The sequence below is a fragment of the Ascaphus truei genome, chromosome 4 (genome assembly GCF_040206685.1).
Source record: "Ascaphus truei isolate aAscTru1 chromosome 4, aAscTru1.hap1, whole genome shotgun sequence".
Classification (NCBI taxonomy): domain Eukaryota; kingdom Metazoa; phylum Chordata; class Amphibia; order Anura; family Ascaphidae; genus Ascaphus; species Ascaphus truei.
This window is the reverse complement of record NC_134486.1, coordinates 283623866-283639950: the sequence shown is the minus strand read 5'-3', so window position 1 is coordinate 283639950 and position 16085 is coordinate 283623866. Positions and strand designations below refer to the sequence as shown.

Below are 16085 nucleotides of genomic sequence, written 5' to 3'. Positions count from 1 at the left end.
CCATATGTTGGTAAAACAAAATGGTAGCTAAACTGCAGGCCAATCGAACACCGTGGCCTTCTGTTGAATGGTCGTGGATGCCATCTTTAAAAAAAAAAAACGGAAGGGCACCAAAAACTGTAAGTATATTAGGAAGCGGGAGGTCCCCGTGGCTGAAATTGCTGCGGTTGAGCTCCGGAGAACCAAATGGTTCCAATCCTGTTAAGCCTATTTAACTTTTTCTGCCGACTGCTGGTTTTAACAGAGACGGTAAAAACCCAGTCAAATAATGGCATTGCAATAAAGTAACAGCACAATAAAGCCTTCTCTGTTTTTTTTTTTTTTATTTATTATTATATTTCTTCAGTAGTTTAAGATGTATTGAATAAAGTTTTGAATGTTGGGCAAAAAAAAAAAAACCATAAACATATTTGGACAGCCCAACAGATATATCATCCAGTGTACTTTACAGAAGCTCATACCTAAAACTGTAAGGGCAGATGTTTATTGAGCCAGGTGTTTTATATGAAAGTTGTCCGAAATTTATATTTATTAAGATACTTTACAATGTAACCTGGCCGAAAAAGAGAAAAATAATTTGGATCATCTAAATGGGATTGAAAAATCCTGAAATATGAAATAGTTACTGCTGCGGCACAGTTTATTCGAGCATTTGCCCGTTCTGTGCCGCAGCAGTAGCCTGGCGCGCGCCCGAGTGTGACGGGCGCACGCCGAAGCAGCGGAAGAGCGCCCTCCGATCGGGGCGCTCTCCCTACCGCTGCCGGGTCCGCCGGGTCCCCCGGAACCCCCTGCCGCTGTCCCGCGATCGCGGGACACCAGGGCTCCCTCGGGGAGCCCCTGGACACGCGTGCAGGGGGCGCACGCTCCCGATGACGCGTGACCGCGCGTCTATGACGCGCGGCACGCCGAGGGGCGGCCACTAGCAAGCCGGGAGATTTCCCGGCTTGCGGTACCGACCACACTTCAATAAAGTGTGTCGGTAGTGTATTATGCACTCATGCTACAAGGCATCAAGAAACATGCTTAATAATTCACTTCTTATTGATAATACAATTGAGACTGTCTCACTGTCACAATATCTCTACAACAGTGTGCTCTGGTCAGCATTTTCTCTCATGCTATTGATATCATCTGTGTTACATATATTATTGTATTAAATATTTAATGTTGTCATTTTCTCCAATCTCGGTTATTGCACATATAGTACCTATAAGCACTTAAAAAAAGGGGGGGGGGGGGTGAGGTTTAGATGCATTGCAAGCATCTGCTGTAGCCATTTCATAAACATATTGAATTTGATTAGCTGCTTTACTGCTGGTTCACGCAGCAAAAAGGTTCATAAAAGAACAATGGATTTCTCAGTGGTTACACCAAGTTGCTTTTTAAAGTGGCAATCCCTTTACTTCCAGTGACATATTTGAGGTTTCATCTGGGTCATTGATGCCTTTTTTAATCAAATCTGACACCTACTGTATAAGTATCTTATTTTTTTTAAATTAGACTTGGGAAGGGATTGAATTTCCTGCCTGTTCCTTGTTGTGTGATGTCACAGTGTGATCAGCAAGTGCGTGTACAGCCAGAGCCCTCTCTCCACACCTCCTGCCTGTGTTAGTTCTCTGCTAAGGACAGATGGAATAAGAAACCCCTTGATTGAACAACACTTACCCAATTAGAGAGGCCTTGAGAAATTGAACTGTCCGACTATGTGGGACTGCACCTTTAAATTACTGAAGTTACTAATTCACCAAAATGATACCACCATGTTATTAGGCAGCCAAGGGTGTGTATTATTTGCAATACATCTATGTTGGAGAAAGGCTTTTATGGCGAGTCCTTTCAGTAAACATGGATAGAGATGCAAACTGATGACGTCACAGCCACTCAGACAACCCACTCATAACTTCCAGGCCGTGATACAGTGAGCGGCTGTGACATCACTCAGTATTTTCCAAATCTAGCTCTTTCAAGTGAGAAAAGGAACACCCTGTTGGAGGCATCCTTAATTTACACAATTGGTGATCGCTACTCTTAATTTATTTTTTGACTTTTTATTCATGTTTGGAATTCACTCTTGGATACTACCAGTTAAATGACATTATGGTTAATACAAAAAGTATGTGGGTTAGGTACAGTAGCACTCCACAGTAAATGGTGTTAAATAAATGGATAAACCAATAAAATTGAATATGACGACAAAAGCACATATAATCAGTCCTTGCACCAATTTCGCTCCCAGTGATCCAACCCATGTGCCTAGTATCAATTCCCAGCTATAGAATACTTTCAAAAAGTCTTCCAACTTTGTCACTACTTCTTTTATCCCTAGTATATCATGGGTAATATTAGCTGTGTTGTCAGGTACCTAATTACAACACTCTTCTATCATAATTGCACAAACATTTCTGCTCTTATAGTTACATTAGTTTTTACTGTACCGGACTGGGAATAAAATCTCCTGAGCTATTCTAAATATTCTGTAATTGTCCAATAGTATTAGAAAGATCACAATACATAGTGTAATTACATTTGATGTGCCTACATATATCATAGTCGAGTTTGATTACCTAGACTTGGGTAATCTGAACACACAAAATAAACCCCTCATATATATCATAACAAAATATTTCTTTGCTACTTTATTACTGTATATACAGAAATCTTCAACAACAAAAATAACTTTCACACATTCTATCTTTCTGATCTTTCATTTCATATAAATATGTGTACGCATCTTCTGAATAGACATACGGCACTATATTGAGGGGTTTCTCTAACTTATATAAAACCATTGCCTGTTCAACTTTTCTATATAAATGGTTGTAAGCACATTGGATCTTGACATAGCCTTTAATATTAATAGGTATCAGTACATAGCTCACTCCTCCTGCAGCACTTAAAAAGATATAAACACAGATATAACAAAATATAATATTATAATATTAATACCGAGGGCCACCCTATGTGCGAAGTCTAACAACACATTTCTCTCCTCTGATATCTCCGGATGTCCTAATACACATAAATATAATAGAATGTGGAACCCTTTCATTTTCGGAATTCTTTCGTTTAGTTACCAGGTAAAGAATAATAATAATAATAACCCAACCAGGATCCACTGATCTGTTTGGTAGTTTCCAGTCAGAGTCTTTGGCCAGATATTATTTGAAATATAAAACATAAAAAAGAAAAAATACATATACAATAATTCAGCAGTAGTTTGAGAATTCAAAGTTCTTAGGCTGCGGCAGGCGGCGCGTGCGGCTGAGTCTCCAGGTCTGCAGAGAGCTACAGGGGGGGGAGTGACGGGGCGGGGCCCTGATGTCACCTGGCAGGTTCGCCCTCATTGGCTCCACCGCCGGGGGGGCGTGGCCTAGCGCTCCGTCGTGACTCCTGCTCTCAATTTTCTTGAGAGCAGGAGTTTCTGTAGGCGCAGCTGCGGCGGCCCCCCCCCCCCCTCGCAGCAGGCCCAGCCCCATTGTGGGGCTCTCTATAGGAATCAGGTTCTTCTTGATACCAGGAATGTGGTCGTTACTTCAGGCACAGTCGTAAATCTACTGTGAGCGAATCTCATACACACTCACACATTCTTACACATAAAATGGACACTAACAGAAAATAACAGAACAGACAAAATGGAAACAGAACATCGCTGTCAATCCTTCTCCAGAGACCCCCTAGTCCATTTCAGTAATATCAACAGTATATTCATTCCAGCAATATTACTTCATCAACGTACAGCATTTTGTTGGTAAGTAAATCAATAGTCCAAACAATGTTCAAACATTTTTAGAGGAGTGAATTTGGTTTAATACCTTTTTAATCCAGATGCTACAGAGAAATCAATACCAGTGCACATCGTTTTACGCCTCAATTCTGCATCAAAGCCTTCATCACTATTATTACTATTTTCCGGATTCCATGTAAAATGCAGCATAAAGCATGCCAATTTTAAACATAAATTACCCTTTTGCTAACTAATAGCCGTCTATTGCTTCAAGGTAAAGCTTCACGGAAATGAAGTGTATGGGGATTATCAGTGCCTTGGAAGTAATCTTCAAACCTCTAATTTGATGAATAATTTTATTTAGACTATTACGGAGACGCATATTGTAAAGAAGTTTTGAAATATAAATGGTATTTATGATATACACAGCTGTTTTTCCCCTTGAATATGCAAATGTGAAAGATGATGTACGATCTCAGCAGGGAGGAGTGAGAGGTGTTTAGATGGAACACTGGTGAGGAATTTCAAGTACAGTGAAGCCAAGCTGTTTCTGCTCCTACAGTACAATATCGGGTTCATCAGAATATACAAGGGATAATTGGAAAGTTAATGGATTCACTAGCCTTTCTAGTTTACATTTTCAATTAAAGGCCAAGTAGTTTGGGAAGTAACACCTGATTTGAGTGCTTCTGTGCTACAAGGAATTCCAGTATTTCTTTGGCATGATCTGGAGCACCTCTAAAAAGTGCATACAAGTCTTTACTAGTTATAAAGCAAGGATACGGCACCTCCTTTCTTCTGTGTGTAACCAGTTACTGTGTTGCTGGATGCATTTGTATGTTCTCAAATAGGACCATACATGTGGCTGTAACTTCCAAGACCAACGGCAGAAGCACCTGGAATGGAGAAAAGAGCGAAAAACGGAGTGTAAGGGACTAATAGAGATGAAAGACAGATCATAAAAGCACTGGCGTATGCACATGATCACAAAGCAGGCTTGGCAGGGCTAACATACTGAAACTTACATATTCTAATATTTCCTTTTTTTTTTGGTTACAAAAATAAAAGTACATATGTTTTTATGTGCATTAACTTTTAAAATATCCTAGTGTGGAAGAGCTACACTAAATGAGTGAAAGGTAATAATGTTGGTATCTCTTTTTAAGCTCTGAAGCTTATACGTCATTTCTCAATGTTAGTCTTTTTATTGGCTTTTTTACTTTTCTATTTCCTTTTTTTTAATAATTAATCAGTGGCTTGGAAAATGGTACAATTTAATTATTGAACCACAAAGCTACACAATGCTTTTGGTGATAATATTAGAATGGGGGGATATCAGGAAGATTCAATGTAAAATGTGTGTAGTTTGAGAATGGCGCCCAAGCTGTATTGATATTTACAGTCTAATAACGAATGCGTGTGGCACTTCCTAAACCCTTATTTATATTTTGGCAGAAATATCCTAGACTCTACTTTAAATTAAAATCAAGAATATTTTGGGGGGAGGGGGCGTTCATTTAGACAATTCAGGCCCTTCACCTTTATACTTTTTTTAATGTGATGTGAGAATAAATGATTGCAATCTACTCCTCTCGAAGGAGATGGGAAATGTAATATTTTCATTGTATGTGTTTTAGTCTAAGCTGCTTCCCCCTTTCCGAGCAACTTTTTTTTAGAATCACAATGATTGTTCATTCTTGTAATGAAAGCCCCCATTAACCTGGCCATAAACCTGACTATCTGCAAATACACAATATTTCATGTGTAACTAGTGAATATATTATTATTTCTTCTGCATAACATTCCTAGCTGTGTATAATCGTTGTTATAATACACTTTCCTACACCTTTGTCAGGCGCAATAACTTTTTGATATAACTATGATTTTATACTACTGCAATAATATTTTTTTTTTAATAAATTGACTCGTCGTTGCCACCTTGTTGAATATTCAGTTCCGAGAGACTGCCACCATTACTGGAGAGTTGGAAAAGCAGAACAAGAGAATAACCTCTGTGTAATGCGCAGGCAATCAAAAATAGCATTAAACATAGTTTCTTCCAAATACATCAGTACCAAAAAGGGAAAGCAATGCATAAGATCTCTGACTTTCATTGGAGGGGGGGTGGGGGGAGGGAGAAATTCTAACTGTATTTTGCTTTCTCAAGCACCCTTGCTGGGGTCTTTTTTTTCTTGTTTAAGTTTGGGGAAAAAACAGGTAAACATCTTAAACTCTTTTCAGGTACATTTGGTAGCAAAATGTACAAGATCTCTCAATCATCCATTGACTTGTATTGAGTTGGGAGATTTCTTTTCAGGGAAGAATTTAACATCTATATACATTTTTCAGTGAACGATGAGGTATTCTCCCACATAAACAAGGAAAGTTGGCTGGGCATAAAGGAATACAATATGCAGGGAAGTCCTGGAAGATTAATTTCCAGAAGGCTTCACGAAGTTAAGGAAACGTGTGTCGGCTTTGACCCCGACTTTTTATGTTCACGTTCTGAATCGAAAGGTTTAGAGCAGCCTATTTGAAAATACTTTCCCTGATATGGCGACAACTAGTTTTGTCTGTCCTGGAGTAGTGCTGCTGCTGATGCTGGGCAGATGCACATTGTCATGATTAACAAGCCAGGAATGCTCCTGGTTTTCCCCGGGGAGGTGGGTGTAACACTTTCTCTTTGTTGTTTACATAGAATAATGTGCACTGGATTCCATCATATCCAGTGGCTTGAAATGTGTTAGGTGGGTGAACTGTATTCATATATTTACTGTGTTTTTCTATATTGGCTGATGGCAAAAGACATGCTTTTCGTCACAGTAGTTTGACTTAACTGTATTCAAAAGGACAAAGGTTACATTCATCATCAATTCACCAGAATGAATGTGCAAGCAACTTATAGTAATATATTGTTTCTGAATTCAATCCTTTTACATGCAGTTAGCGTTGTAAATACAGTGGTAACTTATCTTGGAAACTACATTTCTTTAGTACATACAGGAGCAGATTCCCCATTAGACTGAGTAGGCTGTAGCCTAGTGCTGCAGTTTTTGGAGGGGAGGCAATTTGTTTGTGTGCTGTGTCTCTTACCTTTTCAGCAGCGGGCCCTCTCCTGTAGCGTTGTGTCACATGCCGCGTGATGTCTTTTGAAATAACAACTCAGCATTATGTGATGCGTCATGATGTCATACACTGAGGAGGGCCGCCTACAGGCGGCAGAAAGCAAAATCCGCCACTGAGTATATAGCACTTTTTTCACCCAATTTACGTCTGTTTAGTAATTTTGACCCTAGGAGTTTATTGAAAAACCTGCTCAAACTTTTTAGCAGTCTTGCCACTACTACTATTCGAGGTCTGTTTAGAGGATTTCATGTGACAATCACTCATGGCCACTCAAGGCTCAGATGCGTTTTCTTTGAAATTAGAATTAATTAACTAGCATGTTCAGTTTTAGGCAGTGAGCTTAAAATATCACACTTATCGGTCCCTTCACCTTAGCAGTTATACTGTTACTACTGCCCCTCCACTGCACTAAATGTGTGTACATTGATATGCCAAATTGTTCAAAATACACATGGGCCTCATTATTTGTCCTTCACAAAATTGCTAGCTATGATCTTTTATATTCAAAATTATTGTATTCAGTTACACTAATCATATTTTGGAAGAGACGAGACAACATTGTTACATTATTTACTATATTATTATTTGTATAACCGAAATGAGCATTTTGCATCTCGCGTTTACTTTTTTTTTTTAGTTTAAAAAAAAAAAAGATTTGGCATAGTGGATATTTCATGAACACGTTTACCCTGTGTCCATCTGTCGTGTATGCTGTTAATTTTCATCTTAAGAAGCAGATACTCTTCTTTGTGGATTTCCGTTTCTAAAACAGAACATGTGAACTGAGATATGTTCTCCATGAGGGTTCTATTTGGCTAAAGCTCATGCCTTCACAATATTGACATTTTTTCCTCCACACGGGAAACTGCTTTCTCATGGATTTTACTCAAGTCTCTTTGTACATGATGTAACGCATAGATTGGACTACCTCCTGTGAGGGTCTTTACGGCTGTCTCCATCCTTAACACTTATTAACGGAAATGTCCACTTTGCAGAACTCGAAATTCTATGTCTCATTTGACTTTTCTATGATATCCTACAGTACAATCCTTTCCTCACTGTGTTGGTACTTCTCATTGCTCATGCTGTATTTTGTGTTGGAGGCGCTGTATAACTTTACTCTCAAACATTAATTACAAAGACTGAGGAGAGAATGGACATGGAAACTGCTCTGCCCTCTTCCTATACAAAGTGGTACATTAGCATTTGCTAGCTGTCAAAAACAGTCAATTCCCATACCGAGAGGAGAAAAATGTCATTGATTTTAGCACAGTATGTAGAAAACATGTGATCTGTATGTGAAAGGAAATGAAACACTATGTGTAATTAACATTGGTCCCATCTGCTACTAACAGCAATAATAATATTTTTCAAATAGATGCAATGCCATATACTGTATAGGAAACATTTTAATTATAAAGAACACATGTTCTCAGTCAGAAACGGCATATCTGTGAGTACGTGACTTGTGTATGTGACAAGGGTTAATACACACAGCTATCTAGCAGACTCAATCGCCCTGCCGAGCCCCAAAAATTAGTAATATCCCCCCTTAATGTATGTATTATATGTATGTATATATTTATTTATATAGCGCAGACCGTGTACTCAGCGGTTTACAAAAACAATTCACTACAAGGAATTATAAAAATACAATAAGCGCAAGCAAGTCATACAATAGGAAAGGAAATCCCTGCCCCGGAGAGCTTACAATCTAAGTGGAATGTTGGGAGAGTTAGAGACTGCAGGCGAGGGAATAAGTGCAGTAGATGACAGTGCGTGGCCACAATGGTTGGTAAGAGTGATTTGTTTGGGACAGTAGCCATGAGTACAGGCTATTGGGATGCTTAATTTAAGCAGTGAGTTTTCAGGTTAGTCAGTATTAAATTATATGGGTGAACACAATTAGTAGGGAAGGATGAGGAGGCAGGGAGGCGTGGGCGAGAGCAGGTGTGTATATGGCTGGGTCCAGGACTAGAAGAGAAATCCCAGCAGCACAAGGAGGACTAGAGATAGAGATGAGAAAGGGATTTAGGGGGGGAGGTGGGGTTTATTGAGGGGTGTAGAAGTTGTTAGGCAAGAGGTGTGTAAATAGTGGTACAGTGTAAAGAGAATAGAAAAGTTTACAAAGGAGTGGAGAAACTGCAAACTGGAAAAGCAATAGGAAGGGCATGATGAGATGCAGGGAGAGAATGGTAGGAGGAGAGAGTTCCCAGGTATTGGAGGAGATAAGAAGTAGGAGATGAAATAGCAGGTGTAAAAATCATGCCTGAGTGGGAAGTGTTGCACTGAAGGTTAAACAGAAGCGTACAAAGTTTATCTATAGATGTGTAAAAATTGTCAGAGCATTTAGAAAACCAAGTTCTCACAGTTGAAGAGTTGCTGACGAAGTGCAGAGTCCAATTCCTTTTGTGTTCTTCACCTCCAATTTTAACTCCACGGACACTTCATATGTGACACAGCTAATCCGTCATAAATATAACCTTAAATCGCTGCCACCACCAAATAAATATTATCAATTTCTACTATCAAGTTCTACTTTCAGAGTCTTTGGTTCCTGTTTACTAAGAAAAATATGTAATTAACTCACAAAAACCTATTGTAGCAAAATGTCAATGTGAACATGCAGTTACTCTCTACAGAGTTCACTTAGAGACCAAAGCAGTACTAATGAAATTTTTGATTTAATATACAAAACTAGTACAGTGCTTAGTTACAGAAAAAAGAATGTTACAAGAAACCTACCGTACAATATATGCAGACAGTTTCATAACAGAATGGTGAAAATAAACAGAAATTCCTAACGTACATTGCCACATTTAGGCTTCTCGGGAGGTCTTAAGTTGGAAATATGAGAATTCACTTGTCTTGTTGGCTTAGACCACTCCCTCTGTTGAGTTCTGATTTCATATCCCAAATGCATGGTTTTATCCTGAAAGACCCTGCATTGGAAACTGAATAAGCCCACCTTCTGGGGTGTGTCCTGAACTCCCCCATCATCAATTTCTAATTAAATTTGTATTGCTTGGTAGAGAGAAAATAGTTGTTCTTTTGAATTATAAAAGGTATAGAAATACTCATCACTTTATCCCCATACCTCCTAGAATTTTGGGACTCGCCTCGTTGCGTTCAGGTGAGTTTGCCGTAGGCAAAGAGATACATTTTCACCAGGTTACTCCCACGTTTGAGACAAACGGGTATCTGACTTTTGCAATCATGGAATGTTTAACATCATTTAAACCATCAGATTCCAAATGTCGCAAAGATACGTTCATTATTTTTATGAATCGTATCAGATTCCCGATATCTTTATTTTTCGTAAACTGGGCATACTGTATGTGAAATCTTTTGTTGGCCACATCTCCTTGCCTTACACAGATCAACTGAGGAATGTCTTTTAAGGTACGTTGAAAGAGCTTTACGTGTGTGCCCCCTGAGCACACGCATTTTAAGTGAAACTTCTTTGTCTTTTGTCACTGTTTTGTCACAGAAATTGTATTTGTAATGGGGATGTTTCTAATTAAAAATCAAAACACAATTTCAGTGCCAAAACGCAATCAAGTTTGACTTAGAATATGTGTTTTAGCTATTTGCACTTCTATATTTATAACAATTGATAATTCCTTTTGTGTGTGTGTGTGTGTGTGTGTACTCGGGGTCCTGCCCCCCCTATATCCTGACTTTCTTCACCCCTCACCCCCCTCCTGCGGAGCTGCAGATACAGCTGTGTGTGCTGGTACCTTCTGCCAGAGCAGGTCCCCTCCCCCCCCCCCCCGGCAGAGGTACAGAGACACGGAGAGGGGGGACAGTCTGAGTGCCCCGAATCAGCCCCCACTCTCTCCCCCGGCAAATCTGTGTCCTGCTTGGTGGAGGTACGGCGACATGGGGGTGCTCTGCTGCTCACTGGGTGGGGGGGGGGAGGATGTGCTCAGCGGCTCACTGGGGGGATTCACCGCTCATCAAATGCAGATTGATGTTTTGCCGGCTCCTCTGGCGGTGAAGGGGTGTACAGGGGATACAATCACCAAGCTGGCGCAGGTGGGCTCCATATCCCCGCCGCTGTCTGAGTACGGGAGCAGCCCCCACTCTCTTCCCCTCGGCGGATCTGCGACCGGATTTTGTGTGTGTCGGTTTTCTTGAGTGTGTGTGTGTGTGTGTGTCCGTCCTCGTTCGTCCAGCGCTGCCTCCTCCTGGTGGAAGCTGGCAATACTGACGGCCTTTTCTGCCAGGAGTGATGTCACTTCGTCACCACTGACTTCCGTCTCCAACCAACTGCCGCTAAAGAAGTTTCACTTCAAAAACAACACCTTATATTCTTAAGATGCAATTTGTAACTCAAATTAACCTGTTGCGTGCCAGATTATTAAGATACCGAATACTTTAATTGTTTTATGACACCCGGCTTACATTCCAAAGTTTGTAGGAGATGTGTATTGTTTTGCCCAAGGTTACACTTTCCAGACTATGGGAAATTTAAGACCATGTTTCCCACTTCAAAGACAATGGCTCATATTTACTAATCAGTCTCTAATACAGAAAACTGCTTTCCGAATATGGCCCAATATGTTAACAGGTTCATTACCATAGTTTTATATTTTTAAAAGCTTGCAAATGTTACCGGTAACTTTTACTTTGACATAATGTAGATAAGTTACATTGTTAGTGATGAAAGAATACAGCTGCTTATTTATGCATCTCGTGCACGGCCACTTTTTAAGTGGAAAGACCTTTTGAGACTTTTGTGCATCTTATTAATATCTTTTACTTTCAGCTAGTGCTTGATTTTACCTGAGTGTTGTGATGATTAATAGGCTTTGAAGTGGGAAACTTCATAAATAATACAAGGAAATATTTTCTCCAAAGCCATTGTATTTAATAATGCTTCTAATCTCTCTGGACTGAGTACATTTATTTTGCTCAGGTTTCTTCCCTTTAATCAATTATTGCTTTCCTAAAGTGTAATTAAAGAGCAGATCATGAAAGTTCTTCTTGCATCACCAGACTTAAGGTCAAAGTCTTCGAAATAATGACCTTTCTTAATTCGAAAAATATATATTTTGGGGGATTGTAAAAGTGTGTATTCATTTAAGTTCAGTAGCCATTGGCAGTCATTAATGGCAAGTAATCCACTTTTTATAGGCTAAATGGTTTGAAATCCTGGGCATTACTGAAATCCCTGCTCTTTGGGGTCAAAATTCCTGTCATGTTTTGGCACCTTGCTAATCAGAGAGAATGAATTTCATTACTCACTTTTGCCAAGATCCACAGAAGGGTGCCACGCTTTAGCACGCCATTGATATAAATGGGCGTAAAGGCGTGCTAAAGCTTAGCACCCTTTTGTTGATCTGAACCTTTGTGCTGGGCGCCAATTTGAGGTAGGGAGCGGTGAACGAACCATTGTGCAGAGAGGGGGCAGCGGGGAGTTGTCTGATGATGAAGGGAGTGGGACAGTAATATGGTAAGGGGGGAGCGTTCAGTGATGCAGTGGAGAGAAAGCAGGGAGCTGCCGCCATACTGTACCATATATATAATGGTTTATGTGGTAAGCATCAAAAATGATTGCTAATTGTGATGAAATAGAGCATAGGAAAGTGGACCAGGCACTAACGAAATTGGTGCACCAGAGTTTAGTGGTAGGGAGCATAAAGACAGGCACCTTCTCCAGCCTTTTATTAATCACTTTGACTTGCTTACAGTAGAAATAGTTTAACAAGTGATAATGTGCAGTATTTGCTCTGTTAATCTGTGGGAGTTCTTCATGTGGATTCCGATACTGTTGAATACCCTATTTTTTATTGTGGGGGATGTTCAAATGGTGATATACCACAGTATGCAATTTCTAACTACAGGCATACCCCGGTTTAAGGACACTCACTTTAAGTACACTCGCGAGTAAGGACATATCGCCCAATAGGCAAACGGCAGCTCACGCATGCGCCTGTTAGCACGTCCTGAACAGCAATACCAGCTCCCTACCTGTACCGAAGCTGTGCGCAAGCGGGGAGACTATAGAGCCTGTTACAAATGCCTTATTTACATCAGTTATGCACGTATATGATGATTGCAGTACAGTACATGCATCGAAAAGTGGAAAAAAGGTAGTGCTTCACTTTAAGTACATTATCGCTTTACATACATGCTCCGGTCCCATTGCGTACGTTAATGCTGGGTATGCCTGTAATGCTTTGTAGCTGTAGCACTCAAAAAATATACTATGGAAAAAAGAAATGGCAAATGGGTGATCTAGGAGGGTACAAACCTCAAACACACCCAAATCTTAAAGCAACAAAATCCACACAATCCATATGATGCAGCAGATTCATTACATTCTAATTTGTTGCGGAGTCCTGATGGGCAATGAGTGTTAATAACCACACTATGAAAAAAGTATGTGATTAATCTGTGTTATTATTTGAAGTGATTTTAATATGTTGATGACACTGTACAACTTAAATAACATTATTTTTTGCTCTTCATTTTTATACTTCAACTATGTTTATCTGTGACACAAACAGCAAAGCCACGTTGTGTTTTAGAACATTGTAAAATTGCTACACAGTTGAATCATATGATGAATTATTCAAAATGAAATGTTAAAAATCTGACCGTAGTTAGTCGCTGATGACCTTTTTTACATTTAAAACATGAAATTGCTCAGTTGCTGCCATCATTTTGAGCTGCTTATAAGGAATAATTGAGCAATCTTTATAAAAGTAATCTTTTTCCTGTGAATAAGTGCTTATAAATTATTCACTGTATAAATGTGCTTATGCCTGCTTTCTAACACTGCAGAGTTTTTATCATTCATTATAGTTTGCCATGCCATCTGATCCATTGTTCTTCTAATGATCTATGTGTACTAAGTTGCCAATCCGGATCTCTTGTTTTAGGTATCATTTATCACTGTGATCTGACCAGAGAGGTGTTGGAGCCCAGGGTTTTCCGGGAGGTGACCGTGAAAGGATTTGAACTTTCTGACTACCAGACAGTTCAGGTAATAAAACAAATAACATGTTCCCTTCTACTGTATATCTGTAAACTTATAGGAGGTCAATTGACACTCCTCAAAGTAATATACCATCTAAGGGTGAGTTTGCCCGTATTGTATCAAAAGTAACACAATAAACAGACTAAGATGAAATTATACAGCGCACACAAAGTGGAAAAAGGGTTTATATTATAATCGAGACATTATTGACAAGACTGACGTTTTGGTCCCAGGAGGACATTTTTCAGGGCAAAGTGTGAGAACAACAAACACACTTTTTTTTTAAAGATCCGTACCGGAAGAGAGAGTGAAAAGAACTGTGAAAACGTCGACCCAACAGCGTGGCAAATCTAGTAACACAGCGGGAGGACCGAAGGAGAGTAAATGGTAGAACCATTCATTCTCCGATAAAATAGCACTTGCGTCGGAAACCGTATTAGATAGAAAGCAATATAATGGAAGAAAAACAAAAGAAAGAAAGACCTACAAAGATACTTAGAGGCATGGAGTGAAATCAACAGATGAAAATATAACCACTAATGCCATAAAATAAATGGCAAAGGGGAACACATTCTATACACAAGGATCGAGACCGAAGCAGGTGGGCACATGTATCGCCATATACACTTAATGGGTCTACAAGAGAGTATAAACACAATATGAGGGGCACCTATACATGAGCAAGAAAACGTCAAAAAAGATCAACTAGCGGTCTGCTAAATCATATTAACACGATCTTAAAAAATAAAGCGGTCCACATCAATTGAGTAAACAAAGTGAAAATATCAGAGAGGTTGAGAAGCACTGCAGGTAGCTACCGCAGACATCAGAGTTACGGATCCTGACAGAGATATTGGATTTGACCAGCATCTAGTTCTAAAAACAGGCATCATAGGGAACAGAAAAAAACAGGCAAACCCATATGTAGACAGATGAGCACGTAAATAACAAAGTCCATGGGGAGACAATCCTTCCATTAGAGTTTGACGCTTGGAGCTCTCATAGTAACCAGAAAGCCCAGTTTAATGCAGCCTATCTTCAACATAAATCTAACAGGGAATCATCTTGTATGTATGTATGTATGTATGTATGTATGTATGTATGTATGTATGTATGTATGTATGTGTGGCGAGTAGATTTTTTTGTTCGGCGAGTAGATTTTTTGGTGAATTGTGTATATATATATATATATATATATATATATATATATATATATATATATATATACCCCCCCACACACACACACACAAGATGAATATATATATATATATATATATATATATATATATATACAGTATATGTCGACAAATCACCAAAAAATCTACTCGCCACCTAGTACCACACGTGTGCTGCTTGGGCCAATAGGAGCTCGCCACGATGTTAAATCTACTCGCCCGGGGCATGCAAATGTATAGGTTTGTCGAACACTGTGTGTGTGTGTGTGTGTGTGTGTGTGTGTGTGTGTGTGTGTGTGTGTGTGTGTGTGTGTGTGTGTGTGTGTGTGTGTGTGTGTGTGTATATATATATATATATATATATATATATATATATATATTTATTTATTTGTATAGTGCCATCTATGTACATAGCACTTCACAGCAGTAAAATACATGAAGAAATTAGAGTTTGCAATCTAAATTCTAATCTTCTATATATACAATCAAACTAAGTATATTAGCAGATTGTTTAGTAAAGCAATCAGTTGACGGGCAATAATCTCTACAGCAGGCTCTGTCAAACTCAGAAGAGCTTGGGGTCGGATTGTCAAGTCCGAATGCAAGACTCGGGCGACACCAGATTTTTTTTTATAAACGGACATTACAGTATAACCTACAGTACCCGTACACTTTTTTTCTTGTGTGTTCCTTATTAAAAATACGTAAATGTGGCTGGTATATCTCTCCCCGCTGTCCCCTCTCTCCCTCCCCCATCCTCTCTCTCCCCCACCCTCTCTCTCCCCATTCTCTCCCCCAATTCGCTCTCTCCCCATTCTCTCCCCCAATTCTCTCTCTCGCCCCCATCCTCTCTCCCTACCTCTCTCTCTATCTCCCTTCCCATCATCCTCTCCCTCATCCTTTCTCCCCCTCCATCCCCCCTCTCACCCCCCATCCTCTCTCTCACCCTCCCCTCCCTATCTCCTCCATCCTTTCTCTCCCTCTCCCATCCTTTCTCTACCTCTCCCATCCTTTCGCTCTCTCCCCATCCCCCCTCTCTCCCCATCCCCCCTCTCTCTCCCCATCCCCCCTC

The 16085-nt window shown here is 39.8% G+C and overlaps 1 protein-coding gene across 1 annotated transcript in view; it reads left to right on the top strand.

Annotated features, from left to right (window-relative positions):
• Nucleotides 1-16085, top strand: part of PREP (prolyl endopeptidase) — a 199451-nt gene that overhangs the window by 126621 nt on the left and 56745 nt on the right. Inside the window, exon 10 of the mRNA XM_075597539.1 lies at nucleotides 13741-13844. Within this exon, the coding sequence (XP_075453654.1) occupies nucleotides 13741-13844 (104 nt within the window). The remainder of the gene's footprint in view (nucleotides 1-13740; nucleotides 13845-16085) is intronic.